Raw genomic sequence first — 19,163 nt, 5'->3', positions numbered from 1 at the left:
TACACCTTTGGACACGCATAATCTTATCTCTTTGTTATGCTACCTCAATTCCCACAGAAACATTAGAAAGAAATTGAAAACCCCAACTGTTGCCCAAAAAAAAAAAAAAAAACCCCAACTCCCATAAACGTGGTCTATCGTAGCATGAATATACATATGTGAATACAAAAAAATATTTGGACTTTTTCAGGTGATGGTTTTAAATAGGTAATTTTGATGAAATTTCATAAATTTCAAAATACTACATTTAATTATTTTCAGCTGATGGTTTTCTTTAGACTTACTAATCTGTCTATAGTTCCAAAATCTCATGACCGGCGATGTCCACCATATGATTCTTGATTAAGATTAAAACCATATCCAATCTTTGAAGCAGCTCATTTTGAAGATTTTGAGCCACAAGCATGCAGAGACTCTACTGTCTATGCACCAAAATTAATAGGCGGGCCAGGGTCTCAAGATAACTAGTTGACACCCTACGTGCTTAAAGCTCATGAAAAAAACTCACGCGCCAGTTAGTGACTACGATTTCATGTTTAACGTACATGTATCCGATTTGTTTTGAGTACTCTGACTTTAGAACGTGATTTTTGTTATTTTTATTATATATAATATTATCAAATTTTATGTTTATCAATTTTTAAAGTGACTTTACTTTATAACCATTAACCAATGTATTAAAAGATGAAAAATAATTAAAATTGTCATGGACAGTGCGGTTGAGACGCTAACATGTTTCATGTTTCAATCCACCTGCTACACGAAACTAAGTTAAATTGCTCATGGATACCTATATGGATATAGACTTATACTTTATGGTCAATTTAAATACCCAAAAAAGAACTATTCATGGACTATACCTCTTTTTGGAGATTAATCGGATCTTTCCATAGAGGCAGGATACCGCCATGTTAATCCAAAAAAATAATATCTAAAATTAATATATTCAATTAGTTTAAAGATATTTAGTTAATTTATTAAAAAATATCTAGTTAAATTATTTTCTTTAATATTTTATTCAATTCATTTATTATTTATCTGACATATTAGTCAATTTGACATTTTTTACCGATACTATGTTTAATAAACATATGAAAAAGTATTTGATTCATCAAAAATATACTATATCAAATAAACATAGTATCTATATAAAAACAAAATTTTGTACACTTATGAAAAAGTATTTGATTCATCAAAAATATACTATATCAAATAAATTTATTCTAATATATTTTTTCTAAGTGTTGTGAAAATTATGCAATATGCACAAACGTGAGAAAAATTAGAGAAAATATAAATGGTAAATTGAGATAATAAAATTTTAAAATATAAATTAGATCATTAAAATTTTGAAAATTATAATTGAATCCTAAAAACGTTTTTTAACTAGATACTGTATCATCATCCAATTAATTTTTTTTTGTAACTGAATCATCCAATTAATTTTGTTAAGACACCGGCAAATATACAGAAACACATATTTTATATATATATATATATATATATATATATGTCTGTGTGTGTCAATTGTGAAAGACATAAATGCGTATAGTTGACGATTAATTTCATAATTTGAACGATTCTTCATAGCACAGTTGTTGAATAATTGGAGTGACATGTTGGTGCTTGGTACGACTCTGCTTGCATTAAAGATTTAAAGTCATCATAACCATTTAACAACAAACAATAAATGAGAGGATGATTTTTCTTCGAGTGGTGAGTGGTGACTATTCGAAGGTTTTAAGCCGCCGATTCATGTTCACTACAAAAAGAAATAAAGTTGCATGTTCTGAAACTCGAGACTAGAAAAAGTGTTGGTTCTCGGTTTTTTTTTTTCACACTGAAAATAAGATTATATTATATCGGAACTACAGTTTTGTCCGGCGAATACCATCCCGGAAATACAAACTCCGGCGGACAACGAGACAGTCCCCAGAAAAGATAGCCCACAAGCGGGAGATAACATGAAAAAAAAACAAACATACATATGAAATAAACATTCGAAACTAGACTAAACCTTAAAAACAGATCAAATTTGATTCCAGAATCTTAAGAAACAAACATGCAAGAGACATAAACAGCAGGGAGCCTTCTTTGAACAAAGACAAATCGATTAGAGCAATCATGGCCAATTCTTCGATTTGCGAATCCTCCTATAGTGAATAGCACATGCAAGTAGAGAACACTGCTTCAGATTACCAGCAAGCCAGAACCACATTAATGTTCTTGAGCTTTAAGCCAGAGATGGCGATGTCGGAATGACTTGAAACGCCTAAAAGAAGCAAGACAAAGGGGAAGATCTCGATCAGACCTTATAGTTGATGACAAGGAGCGAAACAGAACACCACCAGGTTCATTCATTCTCAAACGAGAAGGAAGGAGATCGAGGACCAGAGGTGAACCAAAGAGACTCAGAAGCGGCATGCAAATGTTTCAATCGAGCACTGGAATTAGGACAAAAGCAGATCTGGATAAAAGGAGATGAAGAGCAAGGTTGTCTAGTTAATGCATGTTGATAATAACAAAAGATTAAGCCCGACTCCGGCTCTGAGTGAGCAGCCGGAGTCGGAGAAGCGAACAGATCGGAAAGTGTATTATAGAGAGAAGATGGAGAAGAAAGGTTAGAGAGAAGGTGAATTTCGTTAGCATGTGTTGGTTCTCGGTTTGATTCCATTAGTTTTTTTTTATTTGTTTATAAAATTCATTTTCTTTTTTCTCAGTTGGTTTCGGTTTGTATAACAATTATAAAATTATTTAACTGACAATAAAATTTTGGTTTCAATTTATTTTTGGTTTGATTCTATTTCTGATTAATTTTGGATAACTCAAGTGAAAATCTTTTTTCAGTTTTTAGGTTAAATATTTGGTAATTTAAAATTAAAAATAAATAATATCTTTAGGTATATAAATTATAATTAACATTTTAGATATATAATTCATATCCATTTAATTCTTGGTTTGGTTCTAGAAATATATAAATTGCTTGAGTATTTGTGAACTTGGGTTTCAATTTTAATTTTTTTTTTATTCGGTTAAATTCAATTTTCGATTCTTGGTTTATATATCAATTCCTACTCTAAACCATTTTCTGTGGATACTATCTTTAGGTATATAAATTATAATTAACATTTTTTTTTACAACGAAATTACAACGAAATATGTGAAACCCCGAAAATCAAAATCCCTAAACCCCAAACTTACATATCTATACTTTCATATCTTCTACACATTCAACCTCTTTTTCCAACTGAAACCATAAACTCCAATTTTTTTTTAAATGCATATTATATAAAATAGAATTTGATACACATATGAAAATAAGATCTTCTAATAAAAATCAACATTTGTTACATATTTTACATCATGAAGAATCGTTTGAGTTCTCATCAACATCACTACAATGATCATCATCGCTTCTATCGAACTCATCTTCACGTGCTTCATCCGTCACATCTTCGGGAAGATCTTCATATTGACGGTTATCCGGGTCGATCAAAAGAATTTCATCAGTTTGTTGATCAGGTACCTCAACTTCATTGATTGCATCTTCTTCTTGCAAAGGTGGTTCTTCTCCAGCAACAATCCGTCCACGAGGTGTTATTTTGATAGCAGTTAACCAATTTATCCCAGAACTTCGAAGGCGAGGGTATGGAAGGAAGCTAACTTGTTCGGCTTGGGAAGCTAAGATGAAAGGCTCGAATTTGTTATATCTTCTCCCAGAATGGATATCCACAACACCAAATTTGTTAAACCGAACACCACGGTTCTCCACCGGGTCGAACCACTCGCATTTGAAGAGGACACATTTTAGCTTCAACAACCCTGGAAATTCCACTTCAATAATCTCTTGCAAGATCCCGTAAAAGTCTGTTTCACCTTTCACACATATCCCGTAGTTGCTTGTTGCCCGACGTCTCCCATACTCATATGTATGAAAAGTGAAACCTCGTGTGAAGTACATAGATGATGTGGTGACCTTTGCTACTGGACCTTGGATCAAATCATGAAACCATACAGGATAATATGGATCGTCATAATCAACCTACAAATAATACATCACTGTTAGAATTTTACCTTAATAATAATAGTACCAAAGATTACTTAATATGTTAATATTACCTGTCCTTTTAACCACTTGACAAAGTGCTTATCTTTCCTTGCATCCACCTCGGTTCCGGATATTCCTGGTATTGCTTCTTCAACTTGAGATACAAACAAGCTGCAAATTAAACAAATGCATCATATCATATAATTAATTAACATCATATCATATAATACACACGAATATTATTTACCTTTCAAAAGAACGCATCACAGCATCCTCGCAGTTGAGCAGAATATAAGTGTGGGCACTATGCTTATCCTCATCACTGAACCACCATACTTCTCTCAGTTTACCACCAAACCGTCCAATTTGGCAGAAAATGTCAGGAACACCGTCTACTGCATAAGATTGTGGTACTCCACCATCATCATATCTTCTAGGAACTCTTTTCCTCGTACGAACCGTTGAAGCAAAGTAGTATGATGTGAAGTTAGATGTTTCTGCTGTCAAACTTCCAGCCACAATCGAACCTTCCACCTTTGCAAGATTTCTTGCTTTCCCCTTCAAATGTTTCATAGAGCGCTCATATGGATACATCCATCCATTGTGAACAGGTCCGCGAAGTAATGCTTCGTACGGGAGGTGGACAACTAGATGTTCCATGACGTCAAAAAATGATGGAGGAAATATCTTCTCTAGGTTGCACACTATGATCGGGATGTTCTCATGAAGTTGTTCGATGACTTCTTCCTTGAACGTACGTGTGCTAAGGTCTCTGAAGAAAGCTCCGATCGCTGCATATTGCAAATATAACTCAAATTAGTAACATTTCATAGTATATATATATATATATATATATATATATATATGTATATTATTAATTAATATTTACCTGCAAGTGCTTCATGTACATTTGTTGGAAGGAGCTCAGCAAAAGCGAATGGAAGTAGTCGTTGCATAAACACATGACAATCATGACTCTTCATTCCTGAGAACTTTTGACCTCGTTCAACACACCTTGACAGATTTGAAACGTAACCATCAGGAAACTTCACTTCTGATGCAACCCAGTCAAACAAAGTTGACTTCGCTTCTGATGACAATCGAAAGATGGGAACAGGAACATTTCCATTGCTCTTGATATGTAACTCACTTCTTGAGCAATATCGGGTAAGTCCATCCTTGACTTTTTGTTATCTTTTGTCTTTCCTGGGACGTTCAGTATTGTATTCATGATGTTGTCAAAAAAGTTCTTCTCTATATGCATCACATCCAGGTTGTGGCGTAAAAGAAGATCTTTCCAGTAAGGTAGCTCCCAAAATATACTTTTCTTATGCCAATTGTGAGAAACCCCATACCCATCAGGCATATTACCAGGAACATGCCAGTTTCCTCCTTGCTTCACAGTTTTCTGAGCTCCGTAATAATCAATGTCCTCCTCGATCTGCTGGCCTGTGAGATATGGAGGAGGACTGTCTCTGACAACTTTGTTTTTCCTAAACAATGTCTTATTTCTTCTGTAAGGATGGGCAACAGGAAGAAATCGACGATGACAATCAAACCAACAACTCTTTCTACCATTCTTCAGTTGAAAAGCATCCGTAGATCCATGACAATATGGACAAGATAACCTTCCATGAGTTGTCCAGCCAGACAACATTCCATAAGCAGGAAAGTCACTTATCGTCCACAGCAGAACTGCTCGCATCGTAAAATTGGTTTTCGTGGAACAATCATAAGTTCTTACCCCTTCTGACCACAACTCCTTTAGCTCCTGTATCAGTGGTTGAAGAAATACATCCAACGACCGTTTTGGATGCTTCGGCCCAGGGATTAATATGGTCAAGAATAGAAATTCTTGTTCCATGCACATATCCGGCGGCAGGTTGTACGGCGTAAGAATAACTGGCCACAAAGAATACTGTCTCCCAGACATACCAAATGGACTAAATCCATCGGTGCATAACCCAAGATAGACATTCCGAATATTTTCAGCGAAATCTGGGTATACCTTGTTGAAATGTTTCCACGCCCTTGCATCTGATGGGTGAGCGACCTCGCCATCCTTCTGGACATGTTCAGCATGCCACCTCATCCATGCAGCAGTCCTCTCCGATTGGTATAATCTTTTTAACCTGTCTTTAATGGGTAGGTACCACATCCTTTGGTACGGTACCCTATTCCTCCCACGTCCTTGCGGCTTGAATCGTGGTTTCTTGCAGAATCGACACTCTTCTAACTTCTCATCATCCTTCCAGTAGATCATGCAGTTGTCGATGCAAACATCTATCATCTCCGAAGGCAACCCAAGACTATAAACCAATTTCTGAATCTCATAATAAGATTCAGCTGACACGTTGTCTTCTGGCAAATACTCTTTGAACAACTCCGCCCAAGCATCCATGCAATTCTCAGGTAAATTATGATCCGTTTTAATGTTCATCATCCTAGCTGCTAGAGACAATTTAGAGAGACCTTCTCTACAACCAGTGTAGATTGGTTGATTTGCAGCATCTAACATTTCATAAAACCTTTTTGCATCCAAATTAGGTTCTTCTACATTTCCAGTTTCATGAGCTATTGTAGTAGTTGTTTCTAAAAATGCATCAGTAATCATGTCTTGAACCCTATCATGATCTACCATCTGCTCCTCCTGATGATAACTAGATTCATTATGCAAATGATTCGGTTCTTCACTATTACCAGCAGTTTCAAAATTATTACTACTACTAGCTTCATTTCCACCATAACCCTCCCCATGTTGATACCAAATATAATATTGTGGTGTAAATCCTCTGTTTAGTAAGTGCTTCCATACAGTTTCACTACGAGCAAATTTTGAATTCTTGCATTTCCGACAAGGGCAGAACATCTTACCGCTTTCCTGCGTGATCGGTGTACAGCCCGCCTGGTGCATGAATGTCTCTAGCCCGCTTAGAAATGCATCCGTCACTCTACCGGAATCATCTTTATGCGAATACATCCAACTTCGTAACTCGTAAATATTGAAGCCATCAGCCATTTGTTTTTCTTTTTTCTGGTTTTTTTTCTTTGATTTCGTTTGTGTGTTATTTGAATTGAGAAATGATCATATATATAGACGATTTTCGTAAGTGGTAGGTGAAGGTATAACATGGATTTTACAACGAAAAGTTTTACTTTGCTTTTACATCGTTTTTACATATTATTTACAACGAATTTACAACGAAGTTAGCTTATTTTGAACTCCACTATATGCACGTTTTCACCAAAAGTAACGGTTATATGATTCCTCGTAAATGGCTTGTATATTTACAATGAGTTTACGACGAATTGGGCTTTCCACGTAAATCACTCGTAAATTTACAATGATTTTACAACGAAGTTAGTTACTTTAAACCACACTATATGCACGTTTTCACCAAAAGTAACGGTTACATGATTCGTCGTAAATGACTTGTATATTTACAATGAGTTTACGACGAATTGGGCTTTCCACGTAAAAGCCTTGTAAAATTACATTGGGTTTACGACGAAACGTTTTCGTTGTAACTTTACAACGAATTTACGACGAATATTTTTTTACTCGTAAACATAGTCGTAAACACCATGTAAATTTACGAGGAAATAATTTCCTCGTAACCTGTCGTCGTTATACACGCGTTTTCTTGTAGTGGTTCAATTTTAATTTTTTTTTTATTCGGTTAAATTCAATTTTCGATTCTTGGTTTATATATCAATTCCTACTCTAAACCATTTTCTGTGGATACTATATTTTTTTGTTGATAATGAAAAAAATGAAAAGATACATAACTTTTTTTTTTTTTTAGCTTTACTACAAACACTAAATTTCACGAAATTTTGGTGTTATTCCATCTTTTATAAATATCGAGAGTCACTTAAAAAATATTTTTAAACTAAGAAAAATAAATAAAAGACTTATATTTTGTTATTAATCTATTAACTAAAGAACAAGTTTTGTAAAAAAGAACAACATTTTTCATTTTTAAGTCCGACTGATATATGGTCTAGTGAAGATCATCCAGCCCAACACAAACATTTTTTTTTCATAATTTTTTTTAACGCTGATTTATTATGATATTACAATTATTAAAAAGATTACATAGACGATTCGACAACCGATAATACCACATGTCTTATAAGATCTACGCCTAACTACATTATCTGAGCCGTCCTATAGAAATCTACGTCTGACCAGATTTACTTGCATCATATTGAAATCTCTTGTAATATTTTCTTCCATAATTTGAATAGTTGCATATAATTTTTCTTTCCATAATATGTATAGTTACCTAATAAATTGTGCTCTCTCCAGGACTTAAAACATAGATTTGGGATAATCTGCAATAAATTGCATAGTCTGTGAGTCGAACCCCAGACCTGGATGTAGCTACGGTGCTTCCACTAAATATTCATAAACTGGTTATATATATATTTGTGAGTTTCATAATTCTTTTAGAACCCTTTATTATAAGTTTATTTTTTTATATTCTGAGATAAGTTTAGGATTGTGCACTTCTCTCTTCAGGGGTATCCGCACCATTTATCACAAAGGCATTATCTAATCAATATTTATAGTAATTCATTAAAAAAGCACTAACAAGATACTAATTTCTTCATATAATTTTTTAAAAATAATTATATATAATTCATTTATTTTTCTTAATAATATAAAATTATGTTTATAATAAAAAATATATTTAAAAAATGAAAGTTGTGATAAAATATTTTTAACTTTTTTAAACAACAATATTTCACATTTAAAATATAATATAATTTATATAATTACACATATTATTCATTATCTTAACAAAAACATAACATAATATGTATTTATATATATATATATATATATATATATATATTTCTAAAATAAATATACCTATATTATTTGGAAATAAATAAATTGTATGTCATATATTAATTTTTTGATAATATTATATATAAATCATTTACTGCTCTACCAATAAATAAATAAGGATAAATTATATATAATTTTTTATTTTATCTATAATATCAAAAGTTATTTTAATATCCAAACATAAATTTTTTATTTTAAATAATTTTTACATTTATTTTTAAATAATTATATTTCACATTTTAAATTTAGTTTAATTTATATAACTAAATAAGATTCATTATTTTTCATAAAATATATTAGTAATACATATTATACTATAATACAATATATACTATAATTTAGTATATTTATTTTAAAATAAATATATTATATACTATCTTTTATGATAATTTTAAATCATATACTGCTACTAATCTACTACTAATTCTACAGCATACTAATTCTACAATATAATGCTACTGTTTTTCATCAACCATACCAATCGAGACATTAGTTCAAGTCTTTTTTCTTCTGCATCATAATTATTACTCCCTATATTTCATTTTAATTGTCATTTTAGGTTTATAAACACATATTATAAAATATTTAATTTTGTATATTTTCAGAATAAAAACATCATTACCTATACAACTAACTATATTTAAACTAATAAAAAATAATCTGGAGAGTATTATTAATTAATTTTGTATTTGAATTCCAAAGCGACATTTATTTAAAAAACAATTTACTCTATAACTAAACCGAAACTTTGGGAGTATATTTTTACAAATTATGAGAATAATTATTAAATGTGTTTTGAAAAATTTTAGAACAATTATTAAATTAATTATATAAGTGGAAATTTTACATATTTTTGCTATGATCTTATATAAATATGAAAGTTCAAGAGAAAATATTCTATTTTACATTACACATGATATTTTCTATAAATTTATCTTCAAAATAGTAAAAATATTAAAAATATAATATACAAAATATTAATGAATCATTTTGTTAACCATCAGACTAGGAACGACTTCTAAAATTTGGTGAACACTTTGAAATATATGTCATAAACCATCTATGAATAATGATTCACAGTCCATTTAAAAAAAAATCAAAATCCGTAATTTATAGGTAAAATTACTCCAACTCATTATTGTTTTTGTTTTCAAAATAGAAATTTTTATTTTTCCTATATTCGTAGAGAAAAAAGCATTCTTCTATATTAATTTATTTTATTTTATATTTATAGATCTTTGTTTTAGAGAAATATATTAGAGCAAATTTTATTTCTATTATAAAATTCATCTATTTTATAGATAAAATAAGGAAATGCATTGGTGATGGGCTTACATGTCTCTTATATATTTTCTTTGTCTTTGCTATTAAGTTTTCTTCTCATCTCTTTCACAAATGAAAAAAGCATTCTTCTTTTTCATTGTGCTTGGTATACGACATAAACTTTGAATGAAATTGTGGCTGGTGTTTGTTAGTTTTTTTTTTTGTCAACGGTGTTTGTTAGTTATTGTTACCCGGAAAGAAATTGGATTATTTAAAATCTTTTATTTTTCTTATGAAAATGATGGGTGTATTTTTTCCAGGAGTGTTCTCTTTCTTTTTGTAGAGTTATGTTTATCTACATAAATAAAATTGTTATTTCTTTTTGGAAAATGACACCTAAGCTTTTAGAAAATCACTTCATTATAACTTTGAAAGATTTCTTAATTATTTTACATTTTATACTATTTCTTATACCAAATTAAGCAATAAATATTTAATAACCACAAAAATTAATATCCATTTATGCTATTGTTCTTTTCATCTTTCATTCAAACCAACAAAAATTATATTGATATATAAAAATTAATATCCATTTATGCTATTGTTCTTTTCATCTTTCATTAATATTTAATAACCACAAAAATTAATATCCATTTATGCTATTGTTCTTTTCATCTTTCTCCGAAACAGAAAAAAATCATATTTTGATATATAAAAATATTTGGGGGAAGTAACGCAGAAGGGGGATATTATTATTGGTTATCCGCCAAAAACTAGAATTTAGTTTCCTATAAAATATTGTTTTGTGATATTAAATACTTGTTTTATATTAACATATAGTATAATATTTGTTACAATAAATTATATAATTTTGGCTATAAATTTACAAAACAAAATTTGTAAGAAAAACAAGAGCACAGCCTGCGATTAAAAAGGACAATCATCTAGTTGCATTGCATATCACATTCGCTAAAGGACAATCATCTAGTTGCATTTATTTATATGTATTCAATAAACATATTACCCATGCCACATTGCAAATTAAAATTTAAGAACATACGATCCTAGATATTTTAAGATATGTTTTTCTCTTCAATTTGTTCAACGGGGACAAATTGGCACAAGTTCAAGCGGAGCTTTCTTGCTAATAATAACCGCACCTTCTTCTTCCATATCGATATCTTTCACTGTTGTACCTTCAGGCAATACCCAGTCAAAGAAGTAAAGCAAATTCAACAATCCTAACTCGACCATCGCGATGCCCATTGTCATACCTGGACAAATCCTTCGACCAGAGCCAAATGGCAAAAGCTCAAAGTTCAATCCTCTGTAATCAACAGAACTATCACTAAATCTTTCAGGGTTAAACTCATCAGGATTCTCCCAAAGTTTTGGATCGCGTGCTATCGCGTAAACATTGATCATGATCTGTGTTTTTTTGGGAATGTCGTAGCCTTGAACCTTGATTGGTGACATTGTCTCTCTTGGTAATAAAAGTGGAGCTGTGGGGTGTAATCTGAATGTCTCTTTTATTACAAGCTTGAAGTAGTTAAGTTGGTTAAGATCTTCTTCTGTGATTCTCTCTCTAGATTCACCAAGTACTGTTCTTACCTCATCTTGTACTTTCTTCATCACACTTGGGTTTCTCATTAGCTCTGTCATTGCCCAAAGGATGGTCGTCGCACTTGTGTTTACTCCGGCCAGAAATATATCCTAAATCCAAGAGTGTTGAATGAAGACCATAATTTTGGAAAATTATGGGGAAAAAAAAACCGATTGCTACTTCTTAATTGGACACCAAATTGACTCTTACCATGCATTCAACATAAGCTTGTTATCACAGTATATGATAATGATAAGACATTATGAAAACAAGTTTATAAGCATATTATAGTATAACTTATTCTAATATATATACACTGTTTCTTTCGTATATATTTTCTTAATGTTACAATTGTTGACTTTTCATATAGTTATCTAAATAAAGCTTATAGAGTGTTATCCACTTATAGAGTTCTACAACTTGGATTAAACTAGTGTAAATATGACACTGATCCGCAATGATTTTGATACCTTCTTCAATTATAACGTATACCCCCCCACAAGCACACACAAAACTACCTACCACTTGAATCCAAAATGTGACATTAATTGCAATACTAGTGGAACCACGAACTATTAATCAAGTCAGAAAACACAATCAAGTTTAAGCAAGAAAGTTAACAAAATTACTGAAAGAGATATTAGATTAAATTGCTTACCGAGATAATTCCTTTGATATGATCAGTAGTGAGCTTAAAAGAACCATCTCCACCTTGTTTATTCATCATATCAATCATAACATCCACAACATCTGGACTCTCCAGTACACTTCTTCCTTGCTTTAAATGATCATCAAGCACTTGGTTGAAGAAATCATCGAGCTCTGAGAATAGTCCTTCTAAGCTCTTGCTTTGACCGGTAATTCTATCAACAATCCAACCTCCAGGGAAGAAATTAGAGAAAGCAAATTTGGCCTGAAGCTTCTCCGACCTAGACGCTAGTTCCTCCATACCATCTTCATCGATAAACTTGGATTCATGAAGATTTTGACCGAAGGCTAGTCTACAGATGATACTAGCGACTAAAGTGAAAAGGGCTTTCTTCAGATTCACAGGAGATTGTTTCTGAGAAGCTTCAGAGAGTTTCTTGACCAACAAGTCATTCTCTTCTTCTCTTATATACCTAAAAGAGTTGAGTTTTTTCAGGCTGAACAGCTCGATCACAGCGAGCTTCCTCAAGGCCCTCCATTCTTCCCCGTAAGGAGCGAACCCGATGTCTTTGAAGTTGTAAGAGATTTTCTTTGTCGCTATGGTCTCTGGTCGGCTGCAACAATCTAGGTCATGGGTTTTGAGAACTTCTTCCGCTGCTTTGTTTGAAGAGACTATGACAATAGGGACAAAACCGAAGTGGAGTTTCATCACTGGTCCGTAGGTTTTGGAAAGTTTTTGGAGACATATGTGTAGTAACCCGTCAAGGTTGTGTAAGTTCCCGATGATCGGAAGTTTCTGTGGGCCTGGAGGAAGGTTTATTTTCGAGGTTTGGAACTTTTTAGTGAAGACTATTGTTACTAAGAGAAGTAGCAAAAGACAGAGGATAATAGACATCTTGTGTTTTTTTTCTTGCTGCTCTGTTCTACTTTTCCGAGTGAAGAAAAATTTAAATTTAAAGGTAGATGAAACTAGACTTTTCAACATTGGGATCAAGAAAGCATTTAAGAGTTCAGACTTGAGAGGATGATCTGCACGGCTACTCTGAGTTCACGGGTCGTTTTCGATGATAGTCAAAGGGATAATGATGGAGTCACAAAGAAAATTCAACTCGAGTGTCTTTTTCTTTGTGTTTATTTAAGTGGTTGATGTATGAGAGAGTATATATCGAGGACAACCCTTCTTCTAGATGACATTCAGTTCCAAATAAAGGATATATATCAACAATAGTAGGATCTGTATCTGGATAATAAATGTGAACTCGGGTCAAATTTGATTCTTGACTTCTAGATTTATTATTAATTTAGACTATCTATATTTCATAAAAAAATGTGGTTTGTGGTTTCTAAAAATAACAAGCCAATTTATCCAAATACAAATATATTATTTCATGTTAATCAAAATTAAAATAAATAAATATATAAATTGTTCATTTCTTTATTCAACGTATAAAAGTAAGTTTCCACCGTTATAAATTATTTATATTTCTTTTTATTTACTATCTGTTAATCAGAGTTTTTTCCCATGTAACATGCCATTTTCTACATGGATATCTGAAATCAAATGAATTAATTTTGCGGTTGTATATCAACCAAATTTAAAAAATACATATAATGAAAATATATCTTAAAGCAATATTTCTAAATTCTAATAAAACAAAAGAAGTTATTTTCATTAATGGAGTTCACTATATGTATTTTCCAAAAAGATTGTCGAAATTGGAATATTGTAAAAGTACACTATCTATTTTATTATTCAACACAAAAGAAGACACACTATACGTTTGATCAACAAGCTGCAGATCATTCCATAGAGATTTCTTTATAGCTTAAACTATTTCAATAGAAGTAAAAATTATATGGAGGGGGAAAATAAGAACATATACTATGATACATATCATTTATCTTGATAGTTCGTTTTTTTTTATCTTTTGTATACTTCAGAGTTGAGCCATCATTTAGTGATGAAGAATTGGAAGAAGCTTAAGAGGAACTTTCTTAACAACGGTAATATTACCATCTTCTTCCATGTCCATGTATTTCCCCTCCTCAGGCAATCCCCAATCGAAATAGTAAAGCAAATTCAAGAGTCCCAACTCAATGGTTGCAATCGCTGAAGCCATTCCAGGGCACATCCTCCGTCCAGAACCAAATGGTAACATCTCAAAGCTTTGTCCTTTGTAATCCACAGGAGAATCAATAAATCTCTCCGGGATAAACTCTTCTGGATCTTCCCAGTGTTTAGGATCTCGTCCTATCGACCAAGTGTTAACCACTAGGAAGGTTTTTGGCGGAATGTTGTAGCCTTGAATCTTTATTTGACTCATTGTTTCTCTTGGGAGTAACAAGGGAGCAGCTGGGTGCAGTCTTAACGTTTCTTTGATCACAAGCTTCAAGTAATGCAGCTTATCAACATCTTCTTCATCAATTCTCTCATTTTGTTTGATTTTGATGCATGTACGGATCTCGTCTTGAGCTTTTTTCATCACCCGTGGGTTTCTAACGAGCTCTGTCATTGCCCAAATCATGGTGATGGCACTTGTGTCTACTCCAGCAAGATATATATTCTAGGTCAAGAAAGAAGCAAGATCGTTAAGTAAATATTTAAACTCAAGATTTGTTACCAGTTGTACATCAATCAAAGCAAACCTAACCTAACATATACATATTTTGATTCATTTCATTAAGTATTGTTATCGATATTAAAGATAAAACCCCATAAATTTAAGTACTAGAAACAAGCTTGAAGTTGAAGTAGTCAAGGAGTAAGTATAGAAAAAAAAAAATTGTTAGATAATGAAATAGATATTTTGCTTACTTGGATGATTCCTTTAAGATGATCAATGGTGAGGTTGAAAGATTCACCTTGTTCTTCTTTATGCATAGTATTTAAGAGCGAGTCAACTATATCAGGGCGATCTGGATTTGTTTTATCTTCAGGGTTCTTCAAGTGATCATCAACTATATGATTCAGAAAAGTATCAACCTCGCCAAAAAGTTTGTGAAGTCTCCTATGTCGTCCTGATACAACGTCCATAAACCATCCCAAACCAGCAGGGAAAAGATCAGAGCTACTTATAGACCCAACTTTCTGGAGCTCAAACATGAACTCTTTGATCTTTTCCTTATCAACATGTTCGTTCTCGTAGAATCGCTGTGCAAAGGCAGATCTAAATATGATACTTCCGGCTAGATAGTAAAGTTCTTGGCTCAAATCCACTAGAGACTTCTTTTGAGCTAACTCCTTCAGTTTCTTGACCATCAAGTCATTCTCTTCCTCTCTGATGTACCTAAATGACCGAACCTTCTTGGCGCTGAAAAAGTTGAGAACGGAAAGCTTGCGTATCTGCCTCCAAACCTCACCATATGGTGCAAAGCCAATGTCTTTACCGTTACGCGAGAACTTCAATGTGGCGTGGGTCTTAGGCCTTGTACAACACTCAATGTCATGGGTTTTAAGAGCTTCTTCAGCTGCTTCGCTTGATGAGATTACAACTATTTGGAGAGAACCAAGATGGAGAAGCAACACGGGTCCATGTTTCTTGGAGAGATCATGAAGACATCTGTGAAACAATCCTCGAAGCTGGTGTAGGTTGCCGATGATAGGAAGCTGTGGTGGGCTAGGAGGAAGATTTTGTGTCGAGTCTTTGGTTCTCTTCACGAATATTAACGTGAAAAGAGCGGGGAGAAGCAGAAACGCAGAGATATATAGAACAGTAGACATTGTTTTTGTTTTTGTTTTGTGTTAACGTTCTGTTTTTTGATCAAAAAAAACGTTCTGTTTTTGGTGATTATAAAAACGTAGCACGAGACATAAAAACAAGCATACATTTAAAAGCGACTTGACCACGGGAAGATAAGTCATGGTCCAGACATATAAAGTTAACATGTCGTTTACTGTGGTCTGTGGGTAATGATAAGCTTTGAGAGGTTAAGAAACATTCACCTAAAAACTGGAGCACTTCTTATCCTGAAGCTTTTTTTTTTCTTATCCTGAAGCACTTCTTATCATGAGGCTTTTCAACCAAGTAATTGTTCTGATTATAAATAAGTTGGATCATTCACAAGTAATTGTCATACCATAAGCCCATGTGCGTCAAAGGTTTCTTCTGATTTGATTAGTATAGCTATGATTGACATGTATCTTTAAGGGTAGCCACAAAGCAACTCTCATTCTCTAATTGACAATTTTTTTAGTTCTTGATGTTCCAAATCCAATATTTCCTTTTCTTTTATTTATTTGCACAATCAAGCTTCTCCATTGAGGTAGTTCATTATCAATCTTTTATCATTGTTTAATCTTTGCTCAATAAATTAAAGGTCAGAAGCTCACAGGAGCTTATATCTATCAGAGTCCAAATGAAACATCCGACTACAAAAAAATAGTTCTAAAAATAAAATTCTGAATACTGAATATGGATGATACATGTGGATGTTAAAACTAGATACAATAGAACATCCAGATACAAACCAGTGCATCAAACCATTTTTAGCAAAATAAAACTTTAGTTTGCCCCCCAAGTTTTATCCTTAAAAACACAACACAAATCTAGTCTGAAGTATATTTACACAGTTCAACTTCTTGTACTCAAAGACTCTTTGACCCCATCACTGACGAAGAATGGGAAGAAGCTCAAGAGGAACTTTTTTAACAATAGTAAGAACACCAGCTTCCTCCATGTCCATCTCTTTCTTCTCCTCAGGCAATCCCCAATCAAAGTAGTAAAGCAACTTCAGGAGTCCCAGTTCAATAGTAGCAATCCCTGAAGCCATACCTGGACACATCCTCCGTCCAGAACCAAATGGTAACATCTCAAAGCTATGTCCCTTGTAATCTACAGGGCAATCGATAAACCTCTCTGGAATAAACTCCTCTGGATCTTTCCAGTGTTTAGGATCACGACCTATCGACCAAGCATTAACCACTAGAATGGTTTTTGGTGGAATGTCATAGCCTTGAATCTTGATTTGACTCATTGTTTCTCTTGGGAGTAATAGAGGAACTGGTGGGTGTAGTCTCAAGCTTTCTTGCACCACAAGCTTCAAGTATTGAAGCTTTTTGAGATCCTCTTCTGTTATTCTCTCCTTGTATTTGGTTCCAATGCAATTTTGGATCTCATCTTGTACTTTTTTCATCACTCTAGGGTTTCTAACGAGCTCTGCCATCGTCCAAATCATGGTGATGGAGCTTGTGTCTACTCCAGCAAGATATATACCCTAACAATAAAAGAACATTAGATTATATAAGTAAGAATGTGAAGTAAAGAGATATGTTTGCTTACTTGGATGAGGCCTTTGAGTTGATCAATTGTGAGGTTGAAATTAGATTCATTTTGTTCTTGTTTAGGTATCATTTCTAAGAGGTAATCGATGAAATCAGGACGATCTTGTGTGAAGTTCTTGGATTGATGATCATCTATTATATGGTTAAGAAAAGTATCAACCTCAGTGAAAACATCATGAAGTCTCTTATGTTGCCCGGACACAAAGTCCATAAACCATCCAAGACCAGCAGTGGGGAACATATCAGTTAAATTGAAAGTCATGTTACTGTGAGCTTCAAGCATCAGTTCTTCGATCCTTTCCTTATCGATATGCTTGTTCTCCAAGAAACTCTGTCCGAAGGCAGTTCTGAAGATGATACTCGCAGTTAGGCAGAAAAGGGTTTTGCTCAAATCCACTGGAGATGGCTTCAAAGCCGATTCTCTCAGTTGCTTGACCATCAAGTCACTCTCTTCCTCTCTAACATACCTGAAAAACCGAACCTTTGTCACACTGAAAAACTCACGAACCGCAAGCTTACGCAGCTCTCTCCAGTCCTCGCTAAAGCCGATGTCATTACCATTACGTGACAAAACCGTTGAGGCGATAGTGACAGGTCGTGTACAACACTCAAGGTCATGGGTTTTTAAAACTTCTTCAGCTGCTTCACTTGATGAGATCACAACCATTTGGAGAGAACCAAGACGGAGATGCAACACGGGTCCATGTTTCTTGGAGAGATTATGAAGAGATCTGTGAAACAACCCTCGAAGCTGGTGTAGGTTTCCGATGATCGGAAGCTTTGGTGGGCTTGGAGGAAGATTTTGTTTGGAGTCTTTGATTTTCTTCACGAATATTAACGAGAAAAGTAAAAACGAAACGAAATACAGAATAATCGACATAGTTTTCACTTTTTTTCTTGTGTTCTGTTTTTGATAACTATAAAAACAGAGCACTAAGACACTAAAGCAAACAAATAGTTTAAAGCAAACAGACCATGATTATATGTGTCCCTCACGTGGTCTTTAGGGGGAGGGACCACCATTCATTAATATCAAGTAGGACTCAAGAGAAAAAGTCGCTAGATAAGAAACTTTTTCGGCGCGTCCTTAGCTTTTTCTGAAAAATAGATTTTACGGCGTCCAACCGATAATCATGCTCTTAGAGACTCAAAGTCCAGATCTATAAAGTTAACATGTCGTTTACTGTTTGTGAAGATAAGATTTGATTTTAGACCCCAAAAAAGAGATAAGCTTTGAGAGGTAAAGAGGCAAGTACTGAAGGTCTAGTGGTTCCCCAAAGAGGAGAAGTTGGAACCGTATCTAATCATTTTCGTTCATTTAATAAGTTGAAATGATTTAGATCCATGAAAAAAATCTGGTGAGTGGACTAATCAACGGCTACTGATAATTAAAAAGTTGGTGTAAAATATCTGAACCTAAGCTAATCAAAAACTTTTAAACTCGAAACGTCAAAAAAAAAAA

General features: G+C 33.3%; 4 protein-coding genes across 4 annotated transcripts; all 4 read right to left on the bottom strand.

The window, feature by feature from the left end:
* Window positions 1–3,298: 3,298 nt before the first annotated feature.
* On the bottom strand, window positions 3,299–6,206 carry LOC130495616 (uncharacterized). Its single transcript, XM_056987033.1, has 6 exons — window positions 5,677–6,206; window positions 5,372–5,562; window positions 4,938–5,138; window positions 4,296–4,839; window positions 4,120–4,219; window positions 3,299–4,042 (listed from the first exon to the last, which is right to left on the bottom strand). The coding sequence occupies exons 1-6, from the start codon at window positions 6,204–6,206 to the stop codon at window positions 3,362–3,364; spliced, it is 2,247 nt and encodes a 748-aa protein (XP_056843013.1). The 3' UTR covers window positions 3,299–3,361.
* Window positions 6,207–11,096: 4,890 nt separating this feature from the next.
* Window positions 11,097–13,377, bottom strand: LOC108813363 (cytochrome P450 71B23). The gene is made up of 2 exons (XM_018585900.2): window positions 12,431–13,377; window positions 11,097–11,882 (listed from the first exon to the last, which is right to left on the bottom strand). Exons 1-2 carry the CDS (start codon window positions 13,313–13,315, stop codon window positions 11,271–11,273), a joined length of 1,497 nt encoding a protein of 498 aa, XP_018441402.1. The 5' UTR covers window positions 13,316–13,377; the 3' UTR covers window positions 11,097–11,270.
* A 759-nt stretch (window positions 13,378–14,136) lies between these two features.
* On the bottom strand, window positions 14,137–16,208 carry LOC108806890 (cytochrome P450 71B3). The gene is made up of 2 exons (XM_018579099.2): window positions 15,236–16,208; window positions 14,137–14,984 (listed from the first exon to the last, which is right to left on the bottom strand). Exons 1-2 carry the CDS (start codon window positions 16,139–16,141, stop codon window positions 14,376–14,378), a joined length of 1,515 nt encoding a protein of 504 aa, XP_018434601.1. The 5' UTR covers window positions 16,142–16,208; the 3' UTR covers window positions 14,137–14,375.
* A 594-nt stretch (window positions 16,209–16,802) lies between these two features.
* Window positions 16,803–18,657, bottom strand: LOC108810973 (cytochrome P450 71B4). Its single transcript, XM_018583040.2, has 2 exons — window positions 17,700–18,657; window positions 16,803–17,634 (listed from the first exon to the last, which is right to left on the bottom strand). Exons 1-2 carry the CDS (start codon window positions 18,579–18,581, stop codon window positions 17,026–17,028), a joined length of 1,491 nt encoding a protein of 496 aa, XP_018438542.1. The 5' UTR covers window positions 18,582–18,657; the 3' UTR covers window positions 16,803–17,025.
* Between the last annotated feature and the right edge of the window lie 506 nt (window positions 18,658–19,163).

The sequence above is a fragment of the Raphanus sativus genome, chromosome 6, assembly GCF_000801105.2.
Source record: "Raphanus sativus cultivar WK10039 chromosome 6, ASM80110v3, whole genome shotgun sequence".
Lineage (NCBI taxonomy): Eukaryota > Viridiplantae > Streptophyta > Magnoliopsida > Brassicales > Brassicaceae > Raphanus > Raphanus sativus.
Note: the sequence above shows the minus strand (reverse complement) of the source record. Positions and strands in the feature narration are given on the sequence as shown.